Source organism: Phacochoerus africanus, chromosome 5 (genome assembly GCF_016906955.1).
Source record: "Phacochoerus africanus isolate WHEZ1 chromosome 5, ROS_Pafr_v1, whole genome shotgun sequence".
Lineage (NCBI taxonomy): Eukaryota > Metazoa > Chordata > Mammalia > Artiodactyla > Suidae > Phacochoerus > Phacochoerus africanus.
Window position 1 is genome coordinate 56,553,026 of NC_062548.1, and position 23,185 is coordinate 56,576,210.

At 46.9% G+C, this 23,185-nt stretch overlaps 1 protein-coding gene across 50 annotated transcripts in view; it reads right to left on the minus strand.

The window, feature by feature from the left end:
- MAP4K4 (mitogen-activated protein kinase kinase kinase kinase 4) overlaps positions 1-23,185 on the minus strand; it is a 166,218-nt gene that overhangs the window by 72,508 nt on the left and 70,525 nt on the right. For all 50 annotated transcript variants that reach the window (XM_047781402.1, XM_047781394.1, XM_047781404.1 and 47 more), the window contains exon 3: positions 16,483-16,539. In XM_047781402.1, the coding sequence (XP_047637358.1) occupies positions 16,483-16,539 (57 nt within the window). The remainder of the gene's footprint in view (positions 1-16,482; positions 16,540-23,185) is intronic.

The window sequence follows — 23,185 nt, forward strand, 5'->3', positions numbered from 1 at the left end:
CGGCCTCCACAAGGCCACCTCCCGCTTGAGATCAGACAGGTTAACTGCCCTCCTGTCACTTGATGAAACCCAACAGGAAGTTTTGCTGTGAACCAAACCCTCTATTCAGGTACAGACCACTGGATGCTTCTCCAGAAAAGTCTTGGTGGATGCTTTACACTCTGGCAGAAATGCATCAACATGTGCCTCCTAGCCCCCGCTGCTGGAGACAACCCCCCACCCCAGCCTCCCTCCAGCTCTTCTCCACAGCCACACTGGCTGCAAGTCTCAGGCTCCAGAACCTAAAAAAGACGATGGAAACATCCAGTAGCAGAAAAATCCCACAGTCTGGAGACAGTCTGCTGTCTTTCACAGCACACGCCCCTACAGAAATTCGCTGAAAATCTACCTCCTCTGTGGGAACATAAACTCCAGGAAAATAGATAAACTCCTGTGCATCTCCATGGCTGACAGGGCCTGTCATACTAAATGTGTGCCACTGTATATAGCTGGATGCTGATAAGATAAGTGATCTTTAAATTAAGAAAAATTTTAAAAAAGTAAACCAGGAGTTCCCGTCGTGGCTCAGTGGTTAACGACTAGGAAGCATGAGGTTGCGGGTTCAAACCCTGGCCTCGCTCAGTGGGTTAAGGATCCAGAGTTGTTGTGAGCTGTGGTGTAGGCTACAGACACAGCTCGGATCCCGCGTGGCTGTGGCTGTGGCGTAGCTGGCGGCTACAGCTCTGATTCGACCCATAGCCTGGGAACCTCCATATGCCACTGGAGCGGCCCAAGAAATGGCAAAAAAGATTAAAAAAAAAAAAAGAGTAAATCTCTGCCTGTCAGTTTCCTCATATGCAAGATGAAGAAATGATGATCCATCCTTGACCAGGGAGTCACAACCTGGGGAGGGAAGTGGAGGGAATTAAAAAAAAAAATTAGGTAAAGGAGTTCCCATTGTGGCACAGTAGCTTAAGAATGTGACTGCAGCAGCTCTAGTCACTGGGGAGGAGTGGGTTCAACCCCCGGCCTGGCGCCGTGGGTTAAAGGAACTGTGGCACAGGTGGCAGTTACAGCTTGGATTCGATCCCTGGCCCGGGAACTTCCACACACTATGGGTATGGCCAAAAAAAAGGTAACATACAGAGACCCTCATGGTGCCTGGCACAAAGCAGGTACTCAAATGTGATATTTGGAAAATTAACTATAATTCTCTTTTACTCTATAAACTGAGCATGTAACACAATTCTGAGCACAAAGCCTTCCTGCAACAGCCTGGGCGGGATGAGCCCAGGTAACAGGTACCTCGGCATCCCCTGCCCTCTGGCAGGAAATAGATACACAGGAACCCACAGCGCACACCTGCGAGGTTTACGGCCTCACTGCTGTGACAGCGGAGAGGCCAGACAAGGGTACGGCCACCCCCAAGGCAAGCAGCCAGCCTCCCAAAGGGTCATCTTCTTCCTGCTGCACGGATCCCCTAGCTGTGAAGACTGGTTAGTACTACACAGGCCGTCACCTCTGCTCACGCAGGGACATGGAGAGACAATGCAGGTGCTCCTCTTGGAAAAAATGTGAAAAGATACCGGAAGTGCTGGCAGACAGACACAACCAATTATCTTCAATATGTGATTCAATCAGAAGGCAATTCGCTGCTGAGACCGGTGTTAATCAGCTGTATTCTGAAGCTTTAAGGATGGCACGGCTGATAGGGACAGACTGCCATGGCTACACATCCAGTATTTTCACTCCAAAGAATAGTCTGACCACAACACACATGACTGTTGATATGGAGGACTATTCGTATCTTGCCAGAAGGAAGTTCCCGTTGTGGCTCAGCAGGTTACAAAACTGACTAGTATCCATGAGGACAAGGGTTCAATCTCTGGCCTCACTCAGTGGGTTAAGGATCCGGCGTTGCCATGAGCTGTAGTGGAGGTCACATTTTCGGCTCAGAACTCATGCTGCTGTGGCTGTGGCGCAGGCTGGCAGCTGTAGCTTCAATTGGAGCCCTATCCTGGAACTTCCACATGTTGCAGGGTACGGCCCTAAAGAGCAAAAAAGGAAAGAAAAAGAAAATAATTTTTCTCCTGAATGTTATTTCAAAAGATATACAGGTTATTGTTTAAAGTGTGAATTTTGGAGTTCCCGTCGTGGCGCAGCAGAAACGAATCTGACGAGGAACCATGAGGTTGTGAGTTCAATCCCTGGCCTCGTTCAGTGGGTTAAGGATCCAACATTGCTGTGAGCTATGGTAGAGGTTGCAGACATGGCTTGGATCTGGCGTGGCTGTGGCTGTGGCTGTGGTGTAGGCTGGAGGCTACAGCTCCAATTAGACTCCTAGCCTGGGAACCTACATATACCTCAGGTGTGCTCCTAAAAACACAAAAGACAAAAAATAAAAAAATAAAATAAAATGTGAATTTTATTGCATACAGGTATAAAAAGTGTTTTCCAGAAAACAAATCTTTAATTTTAAAAGTGGAAGGCAATAACACAGAGGTCATCTGATTTAAACAGGTAAACAAAATAGTTTTCACAAATTTTGAGGCGCTAAGTCCAATATACTAACTTAACCTCACTTGTTTTGCCTCAGCAAGTCCCCCCAGTCACCCTGACCAGCAGGACAGCAGCAAAGGAAGCAAAGGAAAGGTATAGAATCTTCTTTTTAATTCACTGGAAAGATAAATGATCAGCAAGCTGTCTGCTAATCATTACTTTCTAAGAACTTCAGGGCAGGGTACAACACACACGGGGCACAAAACTGCAGGAAGTCATGTCAGTCTAAAAATAGCTCATACCTCGAGATCATGCTCCTTGATCCACTTTCCCTCCTTGTATACTCACATAGACACAGACATACACCCACACACTGCAGAGAGTAAGCTGCAGGCTGCAGTCTCAGACAGGGACCTGGAAGGGCAGCCTGAGCCATCGAAGATGCAACCGTCAACCAGGGCCACTTCCTACAGAGCACAGCCCTCCTTCCCGGGCCCCAGCACCCAAGATGCCCAGCGTCTGTGGAGCGGGGCACATGGGGAGAGTATGGGTGGCCCTGGGCACAGGCGACCCTGCGCTACCCTCAGGTAATGGGGCAGGAGGGAAGGAAAAGACAAGTAATCCAGGGCCAGCATCACCCACACACGTGCCAAGTCACTCCTTGATGGCGTCTCCAGCAAAATGCAAACCCGTTGGGTCCATGTTCAAATCAATGTCTCCAGTGAAGACCCTGAAAGGTCACTTGTCAACCCAAACACGGGAACACGAAGAAGGACACCATGGGGTGTACCTGCCACCTCCCACCTGCAGCACAGACCACCAGGCTTACCATCTGCTGGTACCCAAAACACCAGGGCTGAGAGGTGCTGTCACATTTCCTGATGGCCTTTTAACCAGAAGCACATCCCCGCATGAGTTCACTCATGGAACACGGGTGTTCACTCGGCGGGCAAGGGGCCCACTTGTGGACAGAGAGCAGGCAGGACTCAGAGAGGGAGCCTGGTGACAGCAAAGGGTGCAGCTGCCCCCAGGCGGAGGGAGGGAGCTGTGCAGGTGTAGAGAGAGCACTGGGCCTGAACAGTCCGCGTCACAGACCAGGGCCCTACACAGCACCCAGCGAGAGCACTCACAGGACACCAGGCCACTTCCACATCCTCAGAGCCCACACTAAGTCACAACACAATGGGACAACTCTGCAGGAGAGGTCAGAAAAGGGCCTCTTTTCCTGCCGGGCTCACTGCAAGTCGGCAGGCTCACATGTGTGGCCATCCGCTAGCTAGCTCATCGGCACAGCACTAAGCCTGCAGCTACAGCTGGCCTGTCTGCAGGATCCATTAGATTGATTGGTTTATCTAACCAAGCACAGAAACAGGCTGGGGGAAAGACGGAGATTAAATTTTAAGGGTCTCTAAGGCTTACAATATTGAAAAGGAAAACCTTAAAATCAAAGGGAAGAAAAAGAAATGCCTTCAGAGTTAAGAGTCCATAATAAATAAAGGGCTAACTTGGAGCTCTCTACTCAGATCTAAGATCCCCTTAGTGGTTTATTTTACTTAAAACAGTGACATCCTTAATTGAGGTTTAGCGAGGGGGGTGGATCACAAAATCTTAAAGATAAAATAAGTAACCAATTATGAAGACTTATGTGTTTTTAAATGGCATTCTGAATTTTTTCAAATATTATAAAAACAAATGTCAATCCAGGGAAAAGACTTCCTCACAATTACATAATTTTAAATATATGTATATAAAATAGTATGTGTAAATTTATGACATATGACATAAATACAACTAAATGGATACATAGCCATTAAATAGCTATATAAAGAAAGAAACCTGTGGTGGAATCTTCTCTAAAGATTATCTCTAAAACTGTACAGGAGCTGCAGAGAAACACATCTCAGACACGGCAAACCTTTTGAGATCAGAGTCAAACTAAACTCACTGAGTGCCCAGAGTCTTCACTGATGTTTCTGCTGTTTTACCAAAATGACCTTAGGATGAAGAAAATTAGCACACATCCAACAGCACTGGGCTAAGCAATTAACAGGTAAACGGTGAGACAATGACCCTTGAAATTCACCGAAATCTTCAAGTCTGCACAGAAAACCATCTTGGGCTCCTGAATAAGCTGTCTCTTCTCTATCAAGTAAGCACCCTTGGCATGATTCCATTATACACCAAATCACTTCCACAGAGTTGCAGGAGATAAGCACATTCTCGGAGCAGATGTGTCTGCTGTGGGTGCTGCCAAGCACACACGGACACCCCACAGCTGTGCCCATCGATCAGACGTGATGTCACAGGCAGCCTGGAGACAGCCTGGCAGCCAGCACCTCCCTCCAGCACGAAGCAGCAGCTGCTGGAGATGGCAGAGTCACAAACCCTGGGACCGAATCACCCGACTGTGCAGGAGGGTGGACTTAAGCACCAACAGAAACACACAGAACCCCAAAGAGGGTAAAACTGTATGTGCATTTCCAACCACGCACACTGCGCCCCAAGCCTCCACCCTCCAGAAGGGAGGAGGGAGGACCTGCTCCCAGGGCGCAGGGTGAGCAGGAAGCTGGCTGGCCCCCAGGACAGGATGGCAGTCAACAGCGGTGCGACAGTGAGATTCCCCATGGGTGGGCGCTTCATGAAAAGTCTTTGCTGCAGACCCCTAACAGCAGGGAAACTGGACGCCAAGGAGCCTGCGAGTTCTCCAAGTTCCTCATTTCTAATCTGGGGAGTTACACAACTGACCTTTTCAAACAACTCCTGCAGTTAGGCAATAAAATTAAATCAGGAAAGAAATATTTAATAGAGCCCAAAACATTAAGAATTAAGAATTGAAGGTCTGTTTTCCCTGGAGCATCACCTCAGCGCCTCTCATCCCTCAAAGGAGAAGTGCCTACATCGCAGCCAAGGGCAGTTACATGCCGGGTCCTGGGAGGCCTCCTAGGGAGCCGCTAAACCTGAGGATGCTCTTGAAGACCCACTCTTTGCAACATGTTTGCCAGGAATGGAAGCAAGAAGGGAAACACCAAGATTAAAAAAAAAATTTTGCATTTATAACCCCAAAATTAAAAAAAAAAAAAAGCTGGTGGAGAGAGAGGATGAAATTGTTAAAGAATAATGTCCATATTTTTTAAAATAGCAATTTAGGATGTAGGTTATACAAAAATTCCTGGGGTTTGTTGTTGTTGTTGTTAATTCGACTATTTGTTTTTACTAGAAAAATGCCCTCAATTCATGAAGTGAATCTGCCTGGAGCACGCTTGTCCACAATTACGAAGAGCCCTCCTCGCCAGAGATCAAGAATAGCTCCTTCTAGAGCATAATTAATCTTTCTATTCCACCCTAGATCTGAGAACGGTCAGCAGTAAAAAGACTAAGTGTTTAGTAACTGTTTAAACGAATGAATTAGTGCAACTCCGTGAACAGCATTTAAAGAAACAAAAACAAAAGCCTGGAAACCGTGGTAGGCATTCACCATTTCCAGTCCCAACAAACTCGAACTGCATCTGCCCAAAACCATTAGGACTATTTCTCATTTCCATTGAGAATAAACGATAGTTTTCTTTTCTCGTTTCTTTCTTTTCTAATTCACAAAGCAAAAGGAAAAAATACATACATATTAAAATAAGGCTGTCTCCATTACTATAAAAGGCAATCCATACACATTTGTTTAGCCAAGGCTCAAAAACATGTTGGAAATTCTTCTTTAAAACTGCCAGGACATTCTTTACAAGCAGCACCCATGTGCAGGGCTCTGTCACAAGCCTAGAGAGGCGATGAGAGTCTAAGAGTTAGTTCCCCACCCTGTGTAATCTGGCAGAGAACGACACAAGCATACAATGACCATGCAGAAGCTGCTCTCGAGTCGCCTGTGAATCAACAGGACATAGCTCAGAGAGCAGGATGAAAGCGGTCGCCAAGGACTGGACAGTGTGACCACAAGCAGGGGACAAAGCCACCGGAGGCAGGAGCTTGCAGAAGAAGGACACGACGGAGAGGGCCCTGAGAGAACCTGAGCACGACAACTGGTGGGGGGGGGGGGGGGGGGGTGTTAAAAGCCTTCAGCAAAAGTCATGGGTTATGAAGAAAAGGAACAAAGAAGCCCTCCTTTGCCTTGTAAAAACTAGATGCTAGACGCTTCACATCTATTACATAACTTTGATTCTAACAAAGCCCAAGAGGTAGGAACTACTATTCCATTTTACAGATGAGGAAATCCAAGCTTTACTAAATTTACTCTAAGGCCTCGTCTCCCAAAGGATATAAATACTGTCTTGGAGCAAAAGCCAGGACGTGACTATTAAAGAACAGGGCCAACTTTCGATGAGGCTCGTAAACTATAAATTCACCTTGAAAAATATTTATGGGCCTCAATGTTATGTTCATAGGAAAAAGGAGAAAAAAGGATACATCGTTTTAATCAGTTCAGTGACAATTCTAAAAACAAAAGCCAGAAACGAGTACCCCCTCTTTCTAACCGCTAGTAATTTTAAAAGACTCCTTTATTTTCTTTCCTAGAGGGATGAAATTCAAGAGTGAAGAGCAGGTCTCACTGCTACTTATTTATGATTAACACAGCACATCTATGGTTATTTTTAATATTTTTATTTCCAAAAAAAATGAGAAAGCTGTAAAACACGATCGCATCTCAAGAGTCCTCTGTTGCAATGATACATTACTATCATTTTCTTGGACACTGAAACCAATACTGTGTATCTATGACATGTTTCTTCAAGCGCCCATCAAACACAGAACATCCTGCTCAATGCATCAGACTTGAAGACCTGGAACGTAGCGGGCACTGTGGACCAGTTACCTGTGCTACGTTGGATCCCAAGCATAGGACATGCAGCCATGCTCCCAGGAGAACCAGGGGACATGCAGCGTAAGGAAAAAAAGGTGTGGGTGCTGTTCTGGCAGTGAGCGACGGAGCTCTGGGCAATGCCCCCACCTCCCTGGTCACCAAGTGTGGCCGTGAGAAAAACATAAAGCGTCTGCAGGACGCAGCCAACCTAGCCTCAACCTCCTCCACCTATTTACTTATCAAATAGCCAAGAACACAACAGGAGAACGGACAGATGTTGGAAACGCCTCATCTTAAATGAGAATAAATTCATCCAAAACAGAAACATGTCTCACTGTCATCACCACCAGCAGAGGTACCTATTTGTAGAGCAGTTGGGCCTTAACCCTAAGTCAGCTTCCTGTGATGTTTAGGAAAAGGACAGTGGTGTTCAGAAAGAAGAGGGGCGAGCTCACAGTGGCAAAGCGTGGCTGGAAGTCTCAGCCTATGGTCTCCTGTCCAGGTGTGATGGGGGTGGCATGAGCTCCAGCAGCTCCTGTGACGTACTCAGGAGCTTGCCTGGCACAAGCCCTTAAAAGCTATCGGTCACTTCAGCCACTCTACACTGTATCACTGAAGGTTAATTCCCTACCTAGTGGACTTTTTTAAAATAAGAAGTATTAGAAACGGTACGAACCTCACTCTGGCTCTTTGTCAAAGGTCCATGTTTACCTAACTGGCACCAGGTGTTCTCAGGGGGCGGACGTCACCCTCTACAAGGTTGAGGGAGCTGCTTAGTACCTTTATCTATAAAGCGTAAAGACACACGTACATGAACAGATCAACTTAGACTGTAAATTTTTACTGGGGTGATCGCAGAAAAAAATCATAGGGGTCTATTTAGGGAAGTGATGGTAAAAATTAGGGTGTGATCTGGGGGGACACTGGGATGATCCTCAAAATCACTGTCGTATTTTTTAACTGAAATAAATTAATTGGTTTCTAATTGATTTTTTTGAGCTTTTCTTCTGGGATTTGTTGTATAACAATACTAATAATAATGAAGAGGTACACCTCATGACCTTTATCTATAGAAAGGTTGAGTGATGATATCACTTTGCTGTAGAGTAGAAATTGACAGAACACTGTAAAGCAACTATAAAGAATAAAATAAAAATCAATTAAAAAAGAAGAAAAGGAGAAAAGGTACTTTGTTAAGAAAGATAAAAAACAGAAGAAGGAAAGGAAAGAAAGGCACATTTGAAGGAGGGCTCCTGGCCAGTAGCCTCAAGCTGCCAGCTGACACTGGTGCACAGACGGTCCTGGGCGGGAGGGCGAGGAGCCGAGTGGCCAGCTGCCTGACGTGGATGGAGCCAGCACAGAACGGCCAGGCCTGCAGCATCAGACTGGCCTCTGAGCAAGGGCAAGACGAACAATAGGCCACAGTGCAGAGAGCCTGTGTCCCTCCCTTTTGTTCTGAGTCTAGACAAGAACAGCACATTCATGTGATAGCGTGCTCCCTTCCAACTGCGGAACGGAAAGCTGTTGGGCTGCACAGACCTCCCTTTATCCCAGGAGTATGCGTGTTTGCCCCCTCTTGCCAGAGCAAGAATGTGTCTCCCCCTCCAGGACCTCACTCAGATGACGCTCAGACTCGTCCCCCAGGTGTGACACACACGGCCTAGCGCCAGCCTGCTCCTGCGGGCCGGCCTCTCCAGCCCAACCACAGGCAGAGCCTGGTGTTTACACAGCCCGAGGAGCGTGGGGCCAGGGATTCGGAGGGCGCTCACCCAAACCCACTGCACCCCAGCGGGCAACCGGCCCAGCACCTTCGCCCACTGCAAGGAACGCGCTTCAAGTACTGACTGCGACCCCAAGCATACCGGTCATCAGCAGAACCTGCTCTGGCTGATATGACAGCCAGCATCCATCTGTCCTCTGAGGTCCAGATCACAGGAGCGCTCAACGAGCCTCCTGAGAACCCACTGTACTTGCAAAGGTTCCACAGGTGAGAATAGGAGACCCAGGTTCCAGCGCCTGTATTCTAACTGGCAACGGGCTCCTGAGCACGGAGGGTCGGTGTCAGAGCTGCAGCCCTCCACGTGCAGGTGTGAGGGGGTGGCTTCTTTCCTCAGGGGCCATTAAAGCAAGGGTCTTCAAACTTCAAGGTGCACTGGAATCCCTGGAGGGCTTGTTAGAACCCAGACTGCTGGCCCCTCCCTATCCAGAATCTGCAGTCTGGGATGGAGCCAGAGATACGGCATTTCTACCACATTTCCAGGTGCTGCTGCGGGGAGACCACATGCTGAGAACCCACCCCTTTACCTGTACCTGAAGCCAGAGAGCACCACTGGACCACAGGACCAAGTCAGCCAGAAGGCTGGCTGGCACGCAACTCTCCGCTCGATGGTGAGGAGCTGCGTGTGACACCATCCCACTGAGACCACTTCATCTCCACGCAACATGAGACCCTACCTATGGTTTGTCTCTGTCCCCCCGCATCAAGACGACCCCCCAAGACAATCAGCCCTACTCTGCCCACAGCAATTATTAAACACAGATAAGGGTGCTGAACTGCACCGCAGTGTTTGGGCCTAATGTGGTCTGTCATCCAGACATCGCCTAAGTTTTTTAAAATTGTTTTTTAAAATATATACCTCTTACATAGTTTGATTCATGATCCATGTAAACGAGTCACATATTCAAAAATCCAATTAAACTGGGGGAAAAGGAAACCCTATAAATGAATTAAAATAGAAACTGAAGCTTGTGGCTACATACACAAATTGATAAGCCATACAAAGATATTAAGATTTCTAGTAATTTCTGAATACAGCACCCTGTAAACCCTTCACGGATATAGTCTAAGGACAAAAAGACCTTCCGAGAAGCCGAACTTCATTCCACGTCTACTGAGAAGTAGTAAACTTGTTACTGTAATTCTAAAGTGATTTTATATTCATTGATGGATAAAGCCAAGTAAGAAAATGTATTATTTTATTAGGAACCAAGACTTTTTTCAGACTAGGATATAAGATATAAACTAACATAAAAAAAAATGAGGAAAAGCTGATTTTGAAAAATATATTTCCGAGCTCTATCGACTGGAAGGGCCTAGAAGCAGTAACACCCCAGCAGCACACTTAGCGTCCAGATACGGGTTTCTTTTTTTTTGTCTTTTTTGTTGTTGTTGTTGTTGTTGTTGTTGTTGTTGCTATTTCTAGGGCTGGTCCTGTGGCATATGGAGGTTCCCAGGCTAGGGGTTGAATCGGAGCTGTAGCCACCGGCCTACATCAGAGCCACAGCAATGCGGGATCCGAGTCGCGTCTGCAACCTACACCACAGCTCACGGCAACGCCGGATCATTAACCCACTGAGCAAGGGCAGGGACCGAACCCGCAACCTCATGGTTCCTAGTCGGATTCGTTAACCACTGCGCCACGACGGGAACTCCCCAGATACGGGTTTCTAAATGCATTTCTCACCAAAAAGAAATATAGTTCTTTAGAGGAAAGGATCCATATTCTGGAAGATGAGCTTCAAATACCTACTTGTGCCAAAAAGAAGAAGAAGAAGAAGAAGAAAAGTATGAAAAGGAAAATGCTCAAAAATTAATGGGGTCATGTCAAAGGCTACAGAAGGGGCAGCCCTGAAAGAGCTTCCATGGCTCAATTTGGCATGATTTGACTAAATAATAATAATGGCAGCTGTTAGTGATGGAAACTCAATGAATAAATAAAACTGTCCATGTTTACAGCAATACCCTGGAAGAGAGAGAAGACAAGAAAGGGTGGGAGTAGGTAAGATACTTTTCTTTATAGTCCAATGCAACATAGTAAGTATAGAATAGAGAATCCAAAAATCATCACTCTGCGACTCTAACTACTCACACAATATCACCTTGTGATGACTTCCCAGGGCAGAGCTAACAGCGCCCTCTATGGGAGAGACTGTGCAGTCACCTCTTCCATCAAGATGCCCAACTGGCTTCACCAACACTTGAAACCATCAGGGTGGATATGCCCTGAGGTCATGCAACAGCAAGTACCTAAGGCCACCAACGAGGTATTCTTGCTAAAAATACTTTTTCTGTATCTCAGCAGGCCTTAATTTCCAATGTACAAAAAATATAGAAAGATGAACTAGGTCAAGCACAACATGAGGAAAACTAGAATCCAAAGCATGGGGTATTTTACCAAACAACTGGCTGGGCTCTTCCAAAAGACAATTTCTTTAAAAAAAAAAAAAAAAAGAGAGAGAGAGAGAGGGAGGGAGACAGGGAGACAGGAATGATGCACAGGAACTGATTACATTTAAATGACTTGAGAAAAGCCAGCCATTGTATACACATAGTGCATCTTCTTTCATCCATTCAAACACCTGTCAGTGGATACAAACAATGGAATATTACCCAGCCATAAAGAGAATGAAATCATGCCATTTGAAGCAATGTGAATGGACCCAGAAATTATCATACTAAGTAAGTCAGAGAAAGACAAATACCATATGATGCAAATGAACTTATTTACAAGACAAATATATTTACAGACATAGAAAACAAACCTATGGTTACCAAAGAGGTGGAGAGCATAAACTGGAATTTATAACTGATAAATACACACTACTGTATATAAAGTAGATAACCAACAAGGACCTACTGCATAGCACAGGGAACTATACTCAATGTCTTCTAGTAACCTACAATACAAAAGACAAAAAAAAAATAACCAACAATGGAAACAAACCTGGAAAATAGGTATAGATATGTGCATACACACACACACACATATATATGCATAACTGAAACACTGCTGTACACCTGAAACTAACACAACACTGTAAATCAACTATATATATATATATATATATATATTTTTTTTTTTTTTGCTTTTTAGGTCCCCACCTGCAGCATATGAAAGTCCCCAGGCTAGGAGTCTAATCAGAGCTGCAGCTGCCAGCCTATCCCACAGCCACAGCAACGCAAGATCTGAGCCAAGTCTGTGACCTACACCACAGCTCACAACAATGCCGGATCCTTAACCCACTGAGTGAGGCCAAGGATCAAACCCACATCCTCATGGATACTAGATGTTTTTAAAAAGAGATAAGATAACCAACTGTATTGCACAAACCTCCAGCAATCTATGACTGGAAAAAATGGTGGTAAAAATATTCCTGGCACGGTGAAAGCTATCTGAACCGGACAGCATAGGTGACAGTCTGGAATTACTAATCCTCCAGGCAGTATTATGATTATGACCATCTTTATTTTAAGAGATGCATGCTTAAAATTCACGAGTAAGCATCAGCATCACAACAATACACGTGTACCCCACACACAAGTGAAACGTTTACAGCTGCTGAATCCAAGCAAAGAGTTCAGGGTGGTCATTTTCTGAACAGTTCTGTAATTATGAACATTTTCAAAATAAAAAGTTGGGAAGAAAGTATTAGAATGAAAACATAAAAGTTAATTCCCAGAAACCAATCTTACTCAAAGGGCTTATGGACCCCAAGGTAAGAATTACCAATCGAGCTAATTCACTTATTTTACCTTCTAGAGTAGTAATAAAAATAATGGGACACCCCCAATTCCAAGAGGCAAACTATCAGTCCCTTATGTGTAACGGGGACAGTACAAGTCTGACATTAAGATACAAGGACTGAAATGAAGGGGCTATTAAGAATGGAAACAACTAACTCAAGTATCCTTCAAAAGCATCACACCACACCCACCCCCCCCCCCCACACACACACGTGAGCATACAATACACGTCCATGTGGGGAGACCTGAATAAGCTCTGTGGGCTGCAGCAGTGCCATCTGTGCCCGTGCCTACCCTGGCTCTAAGCCACACAGGCAGACCCTGGGGAGTAGTGCAGCCGAATCTGCTAAAATCTAACATCCAAGTCCACGTCAAAGCCTTAGCTTGCTCTGTTTTGTGCACAACTTAAGTTTTGACACTGCACTCTAGTTACACAAGATGTGACCACTGGGGGAACTGGGTGTGGGTACATGAGGCACCCTGTACACTTTTCTGCGAATTCCTGTGAATCTATAATCATCTCGAAAACAAAACAGAGATCCCATGTTATGTCAGGTTTCAACATGTCCTTAAACCCTTCCCACAACCAATCAGATAAGTGACACGCTTTCTTTAAAAAGAACCCTTCAAAACCCTGAAGATAATCAAAGCCTAAAATAGTTCCAGCCCAAGAAGAAACAGAGACATCAGTACACCTGGAGCAAATGGCCGCCTCCCTTCCAGACTCCTCAGTCTCCCAGACGGCCCCTGTCACCTCACTCCAGGGCGCGCTGTAAGTTCCCAGTCTGCTCTGTCTTCCAGGGTCACACCATCAGGCAAAGCAGGTGAAGCGGACCCAGGGCAGCCAGCCTAGAACACATTCATTCAGGGCTGCCAACAGCTGACAGCTGGGAGAAGGCCCGCCCGCCACCTCCCTCCCACACCTGCTACTCCTCTGGCCTGTGTTTGAGGAATAACCGGCAGCCTGGAAAACACCTCTCAATTTCATGTGAGCAGTAGGCTCCAGTGGCAGGACGAATCTGAGATGCTCCTTAGGATGCAGCAGCATCCGCACCTACAGCTCCTGAGATTAACCTGAGTGATGTCAGAAGCCACTTGCAGTCCCACTCTCATCCTCAGAACCCTCCCCAACTTCCCCTCCTGCTGGATCCGAAACCAGAAACATAAGTTGCAGAGTCTTACTCCCGCTCCCAGGTCCCACCCAGGCCAACGCCTGTAACTTCACAAGAGCTGAGCCCCTCAAGGTGGCAGCGGCCCTTCTCTTCATCCACAACTACTCTCGCGCGGGGTGGGGTGCCCCCACCCACAGCGCAGAGGTTGCTCTGCAAGAGAACAGCGCTCGAGGAACATTGCTGAGAGGCCAACAATGGAAACGGCTGAATGGGTTTGTATCTGCTCTGGAGACTCACCATCTGGTTTTCATTTTACCTAAACACACGGGGTTTTGCATAGTTATTTTTAAAGGAGTCTTGAAAACGCATCTGTCCAACACTGCCTGATTTTTTAGGCAAGGAAATGCCTTTTGTACACAACTCACCCAAAGCGTCTCACCAAAAAGTCACGAAAAGGAGCCATGTTTTACAGCTCTGCTCACAGAGGTGGTGGAGAGTAAACGCGCCAGAGCGCCAGCAAGGACTGCTTAAACGAGGCAGGAACTCGGGGGTAACTCGCTGTCTGGCCTTCCTCTAGTCTGCACTCTCCTTTAAACACGACCCCTCACTGCCTGGTACAAAGCCGGCTGAGAGAAAGTGTCCGTGGAGAGGTCGTAACAGGTCAGCTAGGAAGCCAGCAAAGAACCCCAAGTGTCAGGACAGCAAATACCTCACAGACTCCCAAAGATGACATTTTGAGTGGGACGAGTCTGTGTGGCTGCCAAGGAGGAGGGGGCAGGACTGGGAGTTTGGGGGTAAACTATGACAGTTAGAGTGCATCAACAATGAAAGTCCTGCTATACAACACAGGGAACTATATCCAATCTCTTGGGACAGACCATGATGGAAGACAATAAAAAAAGAATGTGTGTGTGTGTGTGTGTGTGTGTGTGTGTGTGTGTGTGTATGTATGAACCACTTTGAGGTACAGCAGAAATTGGTACAACGTTGTAAACCAAATATGTTAATTTTTTAATTTAAAAAATTTAAATTAAAAAAAAAAATGTAACAAGCCTGACAGTACCCAAGTCAGGAAGTGTGCTAGTGACAAAGGACAAAGGTCCCTGTGGCTCCAGCAGCAACCTGCAGGAAGGGCCACGGACCACACTGCATGAACAACCGGCTGCGGTACTGGAACCAGAGTAAAGCAGCATCTGCAGTTCCCTCAGCCCTCTGTGAAGTCATCTTAAAATCAGCATGTCACTGGAAAGACGCCCACTTCCCGAAGAGCTGGAGATCAAGACAGGGTGGCCCAAACACAACAGCGCCATCCTGGACAGTCCAAGAACCTTCTGACCAGCAAGGCCTTGGTGCTTTTCCTTTTTTTCTTCCTCCACCTGCAGCATGCACAAGTTCCCAGGCCAGGGAGCAAATGCATGCCACAGCAATGACAACACCAGATCCTCAGCTGCCACCAGGGAATGACCGCAATGCTGCTTTTTCAGTATAAAAAATGACAAGGAAAAGAGAGCAGTCACCCTATAAAATGTTCCATCTTCGAAACATGTATAAAGTTCTACCAGTTGTCCCCTGGTCCAGCGACAAAGTTTTCTAATTCTTACTTTAAAAATAGGCATGTCACTAGAGGGGGCGGGGCGGGGGGGGGGGGGGGGCAGAGAAGCAGCACTGCCCCCATGACTCAACTGCACACCTGACATCAGCTTGGCCATTTCTCCCTTGACAGACCCCAGGCTCGGGGAGCTTATGGCTTTTTGACATCAAGCTGCCCCACGTCCCTTCTCCTGTGATGTGTGATGTAACTCTTACCTGTAACTGGACACATTAGAAGCAATCACAAGAGGATATGATAAAATTGCAGATGGAAATGATTTAAAATAAGATGGATTCGGTTCAATATAACCTAAGCCTATTTTTTCTTAAACTAAATGTGGGCTCAGGCCTCGCTGGACGTGCACGCACAAAGGCACACACACACTTTTCATCAGAGTTCACATCTCCTCTTTCCCACCTAAAGCTACACAGTAAATCCTCATGTGACCATTTTAAGAGCTATTTTTTGCTGCTAAATTTGGCCAACAATCCGCTCAGCATTCTAACAGATGTTTCTGTTTTCAAACCTCTGGGAACTTGGCTGGATCTGTTTTCTTTCCCCATGTTAAAAATAAAAGAAATGGCCCAAACGTGGCCCTAATGGCCCAGAGAAGCTCTCCCGCCCCCATCTCCCTGTTCACGTGACCTCCGGGAGCCTTCTCCAATCTCTCCTTTTCCATTAGAGAAGATGTTTCCAATTACAACCCATTTCATTGCCAAGAATGACATCACTCAGATGTGGGTTTTTTTTTTTTTTTTTTTTAAGAAAATGCTACTGATTCTTAGTTTCTTAGGGAACATCTGCAACGACTTAAGCCAGCTTGTCTGCTGGACCTTCTGAGCCCAGTGTCACACAAGGGCAATGAGCCCAAGGTGGAGTCTCCAAATAGAACAACTACCCTCAGGGGGTGGGGGGGGCTTGTCTTTTATCGAAGGATTTCACTTACAAACATGTGTGACCCAACCTTACTTACCTCAGTAACATCCATAACTTTGATGGCTGCCAGCTGACCAGTTTTAACATGACGACCCTGAAAAACAGAGAAAAGACAGATAATCAGCACCACTGCTCCACAGTCATCAGAACAGGAAGGCTGAAGGTTCAACAGTCACCTCGATAATACTTTTCCCCCAAAAGAGAAGATGAAACAGCCCCGTGCTCACCAATAGAACAAGATGATTCTCCTCTGGTTGGGAAGACCGGAAAACGGTAATTCACACGCCCAACAATTAGCAGAACGAGTAAGTCTGACGAAGAATCAATTCCTTCTTTCTTTCCCAGGTTTTAATTTACATATCAGTGCCTCTCAATGGGAACAACTGAAATAAGATTTTCTTCTATATATCAGGTCGGCTACGCTTCTCAACATTCCACAGGAAGGATGTGACCAAAAAAAGCAACCAGTCTAGGTATGATTTACCGCCAACCATGGATGACAGTCATTGCCCCTGGGTGTATTCCCAGTACCCAGTGCCTGATTTTACAAGGGTTATACCGAGTCCTGACACTTCCTGTGGTCCCAGTGCGGGGAGGCTGGAGCATAGTCCAAGGGGTGCATGGAGAGAGCACCACCTGCAGCTCTATTGCAGGTCCTGTCAAGGACCTCGACATTTGTTACCCATTTCCAGCACCAGTAACTCAAACAAATCTGAGGTCGCTTTCCTCTACCCAGACGAGGATGGTGGGACTTCACTCCCATCCTGCCCCTGTGTCCCTCTGCAGCAAAGAGTAGCCCATGTGCACCATCTCCTTAAGGAAGCTGTGGAGACTGTCCCTCTGCAGCAAATGTAAAACAGAAAGATTGTCCCCAGCCCGCCTCTCTTGTGGCCTCATGATGAAAAGAGTTATGAACTTTAGGGCCTGAAACCTGAGGAAAGCTCTCCATTTATTCTGGAAAGCTTGGGCAGGAACTCAAATTACAACTCGGGCAAAACAACTCCATGAAAATAACACTGAATTACAACTATGTCTGGGCTCTATGTGGTCATGGCGGGATGGAGTCCAGGAGGTCCCGGCAGTTCACCAGCAGGGCTGGGCCACAGCCCAAAACCAGGAAATCAGGTCCCACAGGCCAGGACCCTTGTTCCAGACTCACTCACCTCCCCAAGGCGGGCCATCACCCTTGTGTGGCCACATCAACCCACCTCAGTCAGACATCTAAAGGATATCCCAGGAGCCCCGCCACCAGCCCCATGTGCTCCTCCAGCTGCCAGGCTTCACCAGCCCACCACCTCATGCCCGGCATCACGCCCCAGCATCCTGCACAGGCGTGGGGGACAGCCTGCACTGCTGCTGCATTCACAGCCGCATGACCCGAAAGAAAACCTTGTCCTCTAGGTCCCCACACAGCAGGCGATGCCATGGGAGCAGTCTGACATGTGCAGCAGCCCCGCCTCCAAGATGGCAGCAATCTGCTCACATGACATGGGTCCATTTCTTCTGCCATTTACCACCTGTCTGTCCAAGACCCAACATCTCTCCATGTGTCCACCTCTGGATCACTCGTGGAAAGTGTCTACCCGTATGTGTTCCTGAGCCTGGCAGCCACAGTGGTGCTCACCCTGCAGGCCCCCCAGATGCAGGACAGGGAGCCCACTCAGGGTACATCTATCCCCTGTAAGTGGGTAACAGCAGTGCCCACACTGCACACAGGGAGCCGACCCTCCCCCCAATCCAGGCAGGGATATGTCCCCGGATAGAGAACAGGGTCCCACTTGGGGTGCCTTCATCCCCCATAAGCAGGTAACAACTATGCCCATCCTGCACATGGGGAGTCAAGGACTCCCCGTCTGGGCGTGGGCAGGTCCCCAGATAGATGACAGGGCCCACACAGGGTGCGTCCATCCCCCTGTAAGTGGGTAACAGCAGTGCCCATCCTGCATATAGGGAGCCAAGGACCCCCTGTCTGGGCGCAGGCAGGTCCCAGAATGCAAGATAGGGGGCTCACTCAGGGGCCTCTGTCCCCCATAAGCAGGTAACAGTATGTGTGGAGAAGAGCCCACCGTGCAGGGTTGAATGCGACCCTGGTCATAAATCGTGGCTGGACATTGTTTTCCTCCATCAATGACAGAAGAGGAATGTATTCGATGATAGAAGGGACTCAAGTGACCAGATGACTGTAACTGAAATCACAATCCTTAAGCCATGTTACAATTTCCTAGAATCTAAGAAGAATAGAAACTTAAATGGTCAAAGTATCCACCCAGCACTTCCCCTGCAAGGAGCACCAAGTTCAGCTCCCCAGCATCCAGCCAGCCTTCACACCTGAACAGTCCCGTTACTCCTCCTGCAGTGGGACCACCTCCAAATTACTACAGCCAACCTCTCACTGGCAGAACCATCATGGGAGAGGGCCAGCGGCCACCCTGTCCCCTCTCTTCCAGAGGGTGGGCAATGAGGTGGCCAGCGGGGCGGAGGGCCTCCGAACATCGGATTCGGGAACGCTTTCAGGTCAGGAAAACTCACAGGCCAAGGAGAAACCCCCAGATGCTTGTGTAACAGAGGGACCTTCCCCTTCCCCTCTTGCCTGAGCTCAAGGCCACAGTGTGTCCTGGAGACTTAGCAGCCCGAGGCTGCGGAAGGGCCACGGAGTTGCTACTTGTTCACGTAGAGTCTCCCTCACGAAGGGCTGGCGGATGAGGGACCTGACAACGATCGTTATTTCTGTGTGGAGAACAGACTGTGCAAAGGCATGGCCTTTCTCAGCACACACGTCTTCCCAAACTGAGTCCAATTCAGATTACATTTAAATCAGGAGACTCAGACTCCAGCCGCCCTCCTCTCTAGGCATCAAGACAAGCACTGGAAGAAATGAATCTGGGACCCGGGAAGGCCTGGGTCTCTGTCCCCTGCAACCACCTCGCACTGTGTTTCCTCAGAAACACTGAACTTCTAGGAGCTTCCTAAGGTGCCTGGGAAATCCAGTGTGCTGAGGGACCTGGGACCCTTCTAGGACAAGGCAGGCTGTAAGTACCTGCGTTGTGGCCACGCCGGCCATCAGCAGGGGCACCTGGAGTCCTCTCCCCAACCCAGGGACCCACACTGATTCCCAGACCTTCGCGACGACCCCGACCCCAGTCAGTGTGGGCCCACTTCCCGTTTTTAAAGACTGACCATACGGGGAGCATGCCAGTCCTGGAAAACAGGTGGGGAGAAAAGGACTCGGCCCCAGGAGGTGCCCACATGTGGGACCCTGGGTGAACAAGGCAAGCACTCTTCATGCATTATCCTCTACTCCTCACCCAGCCCAGCCAGCGCATGTACCACTGTGCCCATTTTACAGATGGAGAAGCTGAAGCTGTGAGAGGGCCAAGTTAACCAGCTCAAAGATTCTCGTGCAGATCTGGTCCCTGGACCAGGCCGTGGGCCTTCAGAGAGAAACGACCACAACTGTCCTATTTAACCGACTTATAAGACCTGCCAAGGGTACTGCTCTGCAGCTTAAGTATGCTAAGTGATAAGGAGCAAACAAGGCATAAAGCAGCCCATCAGAGTAACTTATTTTCACCTTTGGCCTTTTCTCTCCCTTGAGAAATCAGGAAAAGTCAATGAAAGAGCAACCTGAATTCCTTAGAGAATCTGAATGTATGTGAGCACAGGCAGAGCCCCTGGTTTGTGTTTGTTCCTTCATTTATCTAATAAATCTTCTTTCAATAAATATTGGAAATTAGAATGCTTTTGCTCGTTTAAGCTGAAACAAACCTTTACAGATGAACTGCCTAAAGCTGGCTTTCTATGTGCTTAAGAGCCAAGCCCACTGATGCCAACTACAGTGAGCTGCAGGCTGACTGCCTTTTCCCCTTATTTTTTAGTTCAAGTTATTTTTTATTAAAGTACAGTTAGTTTACAATGTTCAGTCAGTGTCAGGAGTACAGTGAAGTAACCCAGTTACATATGCGTTGTGTCTATTTCCTTTTCAGATTCTTTTCCATTACAAGATATTGAACACAGTTCCCTGTACTATACCGTTGGTTCTTGTTTATTTTATACATAGGAGCCTGCATCTGCCAGTCCCAAACTTCCACATCCTTCTCCACACAATTTTCCCCTTTGTTAATCATAAATTTGTTTCTATGTCTTTGAGTCTGTTTCTGCTTTGTAATTAAGTTCCCTTGTATCATAGTTTAGATTCCAGACTCTCTTCAGCGAGTGGTGCTAGGAAAGTTGGGCAGGTGAATGTAGATCCAATGCAGTTATTAGAACACTCCCTCACACCATACACAAAAGTAAACTCAAAATGGTTTGAAGACCTAAACTCAAGACAAGACACCACAAGACTCCTAGAAGAGAACTTAGGCAAACATTCTCGGACATCAACTGCACCAATGTTTTCTTAGGTCAGTCTCCTAAGGCAAGAGAAATAAAAGCAAAAATAAACAAAAGAGACCTAATTGAGCTTACAAACTTGCACAGCAAAGGAAACGATAAACAAAACAAAATGACAATTTATGGACTGGAAGAAAATCTTTGCAAACAATGCAACCAACAAGAGTTTAATTTCCAAAATACACAAACTGCTCCTACAACTCAACAATAACAACGAAAAATCCAATCAAAAAATGGGGACTTCCCGTTGTGGCTCAGCGGTGACAAACCCGACTAGTATCCATCAGGATGAGGGTTTGATCCCCGGCCTTACTCAGTGGTTAAGGATCAAGCACTGCCGTGAGCTGTAGTGTAGGCCACAGACGTGGCTCAGACCCTGCATTGCTGTGGCTGTGGCATAGGCTGGTAGTGGCAGCTCCGATTCAACCCCTAAGCCTGGGAACCTCCATATGCCACAAGTGCAGACCTAAAAAGCAAAAAACAAAACACAAGACAAAACAAAATGGGCAGAAATCCTAAAGAAGACATAAAGAGAACCAACCAGCACATGAAAAGATGCAAAAGTGCTAATTATTAGAGAAATGCAAATCAAAACTACAATGAGACATCACCTCACAGGTAAGTCTACAAATGACAAATATTAGAGAAGGTGTGGAGCAAAGGGAGCACTGTTGGTGGTAATGCAAGCTGGTTGCAGCCACTGTGGAAAACAGTACAGAAGTTCCTCAAAAAACAAGAAACAGAACTACCATATGATCCAGCAATCCCACTCCTGGGCATATAACTTCCAGATATGTGTCCAGAAGACTCTAACTTATAAAGATATATGCACGCCTATCTTCAGAGCAGTATTATTTACAATAGCCAAGACATGGAAACAACCTAAATGCCCATCAACAGAGGGCTGGATAAAGATGTGGGAGGGGTGTTTGTGTGCGTGTGTGTGCGCGCGTGTGTGTGCACACATATATATAATGGAATATTAGTCATTAAAAAAAAAAAGAATGAAATAATGCCATTTGCAAGACTGGCTACATTTAACCAGGAGATGGAACAAGCCTACAACACTGAGGGGTGAACACCTGCCTTCAGGGAGCTTGTTGCTTAGAGGGCTGTAAAACAATTTACAAGAAAGCAGAGAGAGAAACACTGCGCTCTACAGCAGAAACACTTAGGAAACAGGATGGTGTGAAGCCAACTGCACTGGGGACATGAGTGCTTTTAAAGGAGCCATTAGAAGGGACATCACTGGGGGGCCAGCGGTGGGACCCCTGTGGAGGCTGCAGCAAGGCCTCCAAGGATGGCCTGATAGCCTCAAAGATGCCAAAGGTCAGGAGGTGGGTCCCTGGAGGCTTGAGCTGCAAACCATCCTTACAAAATCCCAGCAAGTGATGTGTGTGCAGGGTCAACAGGCCAAGAGAAAGGGGACAACTCGCTGATTCAGAGCTGAACATGAGAATTCCGTTAAGTGAGGTACAGGGCTCCATAACTTTTTAATGCAGTCTCTAGTGATTCTTATGCATTCTGAATTCTGAAAATCACTTCACCAAGCTTGTACGATAAAGCCCAAATTCAATTCCTTATATCTGTTTCTGGACTACAATAAATGTTTCTGGACTTCTGTATTTATTACAGTAGATACACACTCACTGTCTTAGCTGGGGATTCCGTGTGTGTGAAGGTTAGATTTGTAACAAATTCTAACAAATGGCAACTATGTTTGTCCAAAAACAAGCAACTACCTTCTGAAATGTGCAATGCTTTTACATATGAGAAAGTGAACCAGAAGGGTGGGAGACACACCCAGGGGCTCAGCCAAGCCTGGTCTGTCCGTTCTCCCAGGATATCTCACTCATTTCACTCTTAGTTTAACTTAGAAATGCCAACTGGGCAGAGTTCCCATCATGGCTCAGGGGTTAATGAACATGACCAGGATCCATGAGGATGCAGGTTTGACCCCTGGCCTCTATCAGTGGGTTATGGATCCGGCATTGCCGTGAGCTATGTTGCAAGTTGCAAATGCAGTTCGGATGCAGTGGTGCTGTGGCTGTGGTGTAGGCCAGGAGCTGTAGCTGCAATTCGACCCCCCGCCTGGGAACTTCCATAGGCTGTGGTGCAGCCCTAAAAAGCTAAATAAATAAATAAATAAATAATTTAAAAAATTAAATCCAATTGGGGAAGGCAGTGACCAGGCAGAGCACAGAGGATTTTCAGGGCAGGGAAAATACTCTCCAATACTATCATGATGGATTTCTGTCACCATATATTGGTCCCAATTCATAGCGAGCACAGCAAGACACCAAGCAGGGACCCCAAAGTAAAGTGAGTGATTACAATGTGCCAATGCAAGG